Genomic DNA, 4,545 nt, shown 5'->3' on the forward strand with positions numbered 1-4,545 from the left:
GGGGGGGCGGGTTGTGTGTGTACCAGAGTTTGATGTACATTTTTAAAGAAGATGAAAACATATCAATATGACATGAAGAATGACAATAGCTGAATAATTATTTCTCACCATGCAAAGCTTATAACACAAATGTAGCTCATGACAAAGCTTGTGAGTATGGACATTTATTTGTGCCATAAAAATCTAGTTTGCATGATCTAAAAGGCTACCACAATTTACACAGTGTTCAGCTCTTTAGTCAGTTAATAGTCATCAAAACAAATTCCATTTATTATGGAAGTTTTTTGCAGGGAACACAAAGAAAACAACTTTACATCACCCTGAATCAAGCTGGGAAATATATCTAAAAAGGCACAATATTTCAAAGGTACGTTCTACTGACAGCATCCGTGGCATGCTGGTGATCATGGCGATCTAAATAAATCAACACATAAATGAAATAAATTAAACTCAAAAGGGGAGAAAAAAATATTCATACACAGCAGCCCAAAAATCAAATTATTTATTTTATTTATTTATTTGTTTGTATTATTTGTTTCAACCGCGGAAAGACGACAATAAATCAGCTTGTAAACAAAATGTCACGTAGCATTTCATTTACTTCAGGCAGTCATCAGTGTCCACAGATCGTTAGTTCGCTATAACTAAATGATTTTGTGAAATATAGACTATATACTCGTTATATTTTACTTTACCTGTTAGTGATGTCTTACATCAGTAAGATCAAGCATCTTCTTCACATCTCAATATACTTCACTCTCCATTCATCTGAATGTGTCTTCATAAGCTAAGCTAAGTTTTCCTTTTATGCTTATAATTAAAAGTTAACAGGTTATTGGCGACATGCTTATTACTATTATTGGAACATATACTTGGAATGTATTACATTATATATGAACATATTATTGGAATGTTCTTGTTGACTAACTTGCTGACTTGTTGCTAAGCTGTTTTAAGGAAAGGTACTGTTGATCAAAGCTTTTTGTGTATTATTGGAAATAGTGTTGTCAAAAGACCCGGTATTTCGGTACCAAGTCGGTACTAAAAAAATGAAAACGTTACGGTACCAGGTTTTTTTAAGTACCGGTGGTACCGAGTACCCGGTCAACCAGGTTCTTGATGCGCTATTAGAAAGCTATCCTCTTCCAGTGTTTATTGGTACAGAATACTGAAATTTTGGTACCGTGACAACACTAATTGGAAACATACTTGTTGCTCAGGCTTTTGGTATTGCCAATAGCCTGCAGCGAAGGAGACAACGATAGCCTTAAAGTAAGCTAATCGTTATACTCCTTTTTTTTTGGGTGGGGGTGGGGGGGGATAATAAATTGAGCATCATTCTTCCCTCTCATGGACTCTTTTCAGAATTTTGTCTGACGTACATCAGTTTTCTGTTAATACCCTCACCAACCACTTACCAGAGAACAGCATTCCTGATTCTAATTGAAATTAGAATGTGCTGAGACAAGAGAGCATGCAAAGTTAAGACTGGACAGAAAATCAGCAGGGCCTACACAAAGACTGACCATGGCATGACAGCCTACGTCAGCTGACGCTCAGCTGTGCATAACTCCTCCCACTACAAATTAAACAAGATATATAAGTTAATCCGTACTCTCACTTGCCTTAGTGTGTCACACTGAAATGCGCTTACCCTCCTCCATCCCCAACTTCTACTTATACAGTTACATGATCACTTAGCGTCTTGTCCACAGAAATTATCTATCAGCTAATCATTGCTTAATCTTGTCCAATCTCACTTACAGACCTGTATCACTTCTGCATGGAATTTTATATCTGTTGCATATAAAAATTCTGATAATTGCATTAGCCTTCAGGGGTTTCAAACCTCAATGAGGTTTGTTTGTGGACAGCTCAGAATCTGAACCCTTCAGAGCAAAGCATGCCGCCAAAATAATGTTCAGGACCTCTGTGTCATCCCCTTTGGAACTCTGTGTCATCCCCTTTGGAAAGTTTTTTTTTTTTGTTCCGACATTAATAATAGATATCTATAAATAAATATCTTGTGTCACTGAAGCATGTGCAGCATCTTTATTTTAGTGCGGTTTCTTACTGTCTTCACACACAACTACATCTCTACACCTTATTCAAAACAGGCCTATGATACTAGAGAGAGATAACAGCTCTGAGTTTTCTCCTATAATGCCTGATGCGTCTTCAGTAGTCTTTCAAAATGTGGCTGAGATCAGAATACAAGACACTATGACTGGTTACCAGAACACGTTTGTGAAAAACGGTAGCAGTGACAACTAAAGTGTTTTTCTGATGTTTCATATGCTATCAGCCAGTAATGGCGTCAGACCACAGATAAAACAGCATGAACTTCAGGTCAGAGGCAAGCTGTCTACCAGGATAAAGTGTGAGTGCTAGCTTACTAAAAGCAACGAAGATGTTAAAAGCTTTTTTGTGAGCATTAATCATCTGCCATCTCACAGACTAACACCTAAGAATATAACTGAAAAGTGCAAAAGGGCAGGAGGGGGATTGGGTGTGCTTCTTTTTTATTAATTATCTACAAAAAAGATATAGTGACAAATACTCAATGGAAATGAAGGGAAAAAAGGTCTTATTTCTGTTCACACAATATTCCCCTGGAATCACATAACTGCAAATCAATATTTGCATAAATAGATGATAGAACATCAGTCAATGCACCAAAGAACATCTATCAAGTTGTACACTATCCAAATCACACCAAAACACATGAACGTGGAATTACACAAAAGATTGTTTATGAAGTATAGTGCACACAAGACACGTACCAAATTATATACTAGTGATAAGAAAAAAAAAATATCCAGAAACTTGCCAGAAAACATTTCTGAATATGTATCTTTGATTATTGTCATATGAACAACCCTTAAGTTATTCCACTGATTAAAGCCACAATACTGACATACACAAACATGACTGATTTGTGAGTCTGTTCGATCAAGCCATTTGTTTGCAAATTGGACTATAACGGTCATGCAGGGAAAAAATATGACAATGTGGCCCTGTTGACACTTGGTATTAAGACGTCAATCTGAAAACAAGTGGACAATGGAGACACATTCCCATTTACACCTGGTGTTTTAATTAGTGATCGACCGATATTGATATTTTATAACCGATACCGATACCAATTATTTGCATGTTTATGTGCCCGATAACCGATAGAACAGCAATATGAAAGCGGCTTCACGAGACTAACGATGAGCATAGACAACAGACAGAGAATTAAATTTAGAATTACATTTTATTTCCAACATGCGCTCATTCATGGCTGTATTATTTAATTAATGCAAAGTTACGTCTTTATTGGGAGAGGACTTGACGGATTATTTTAGCCTACGTGGTAAATCGATATATCGGTCGATCTCTAGTTTTAATCCATCTCTTTTGTCAAGTCAAGTCAAGTCACCTTTATTTATTTGTGAGCCAAAATCATCACAATTAAAAGAACCAAAGACTTAAACTACTTCAGTCTGTGTGCACTGCAGATATAGTTTCTGCTAACTATGCCGAACACTGTGGGTTTGTGTTAGAATCAGGACTGGGAAGAGACCATTGTGCATCTTAAATATTTTTCACCTTCAAACCAAATTTACGATTTCAGCTGGTAAAGTATAAATCCATCTGGCTAGCGCACTTGATTAACACATCCCGTTATGTCGCAAGAAATTAGGTCAGTAGGTAGAGAGGAAGTGATATTTTGAGACCATATGAGCGTCTACCCGACGAAAGCAAACTGATAGAACGTGCTTTCAGCAAAATCAACATTTTTCAGACCCTGTTTACTTAGAATTGACCACTTGTGATCGGATTGACAAAAACGCATCTTAAAAACAGGGCTTGTGTTGTTTGTTATTTATTGTCTTTGTATTATTTTTTCAGTGCCAAGTCATTTTATCTCCTCCAGGGCTCAACACTGAAAACGGTCCAGGAAAAATGTGAAAGGTTCAGGCCAGTTGACAGAATTTCCATTTGCTGATTAGGGAGAATTCAGCATTGACAATGCATTTTTAGTGACTTGCAAACTTAAACATTTGCTATTGTGTGACGCATGTAATTTGAACAGAGGAATTCACACCAAAACAATTTCAGACTTTAAATTCACAACTCAAATACATACATTTATTTCACTATAGTGTCGTAGATACAGAACTGGCACAGCAAACTCAGGGGGAAAAAATCTCACCCATCTCCGATGCGATGTCAATGTCTGGAGTTGGTGTGACATCAGTGGCATCCATGCTGTCCTCATCATCGGCCTGTGCATGACCTCGACTACGAGACCTGCAACGCAAATAAGACAATATTATTAATATTGCACAACAGCTGGACCATACTGTTTCTAGAAGCACACTTACAGCACTCCATACAGTATTTTCTGCAGATTGAAGATTATCTTGTACTAATGATCTTAACCTTATCCATCATAAACAAACCACTAAACTGTTTTTAGATCAGTGTGCAGAGTAAAAACTAGCTCATCTAACTACTAAACTGTTCTTTTGATAGGATGAAGGTTGTAAATATATA

General features: G+C 36.9%; 1 protein-coding gene across 8 annotated transcripts in view; it reads right to left on the reverse strand.

Moving 5' to 3' along the window:
* LOC107655805 (histone-lysine N-methyltransferase 2C-like) overlaps window positions 1–4,545 on the reverse strand; it is a 181,720-nt gene that overhangs the window by 124,841 nt on the left and 52,334 nt on the right. For all 8 annotated transcript variants that reach the window (XM_016443383.1, XM_016443388.1, XM_016443389.1 and 5 more), the window contains exon 3: window positions 4,202–4,299. In XM_016443383.1, coding sequence (XP_016298869.1) covers window positions 4,202–4,299 — 98 coding nt within the window. The remainder of the gene's footprint in view (window positions 1–4,201; window positions 4,300–4,545) is intronic.

Source organism: Sinocyclocheilus anshuiensis, unplaced genomic scaffold (genome assembly GCF_001515605.1).
Source record: "Sinocyclocheilus anshuiensis isolate Anshui unplaced genomic scaffold, SAMN03320099.WGS_v1.1 scaffold1185, whole genome shotgun sequence".
Classification (NCBI taxonomy): Eukaryota; Metazoa; Chordata; class Actinopteri; order Cypriniformes; family Cyprinidae; genus Sinocyclocheilus; species Sinocyclocheilus anshuiensis.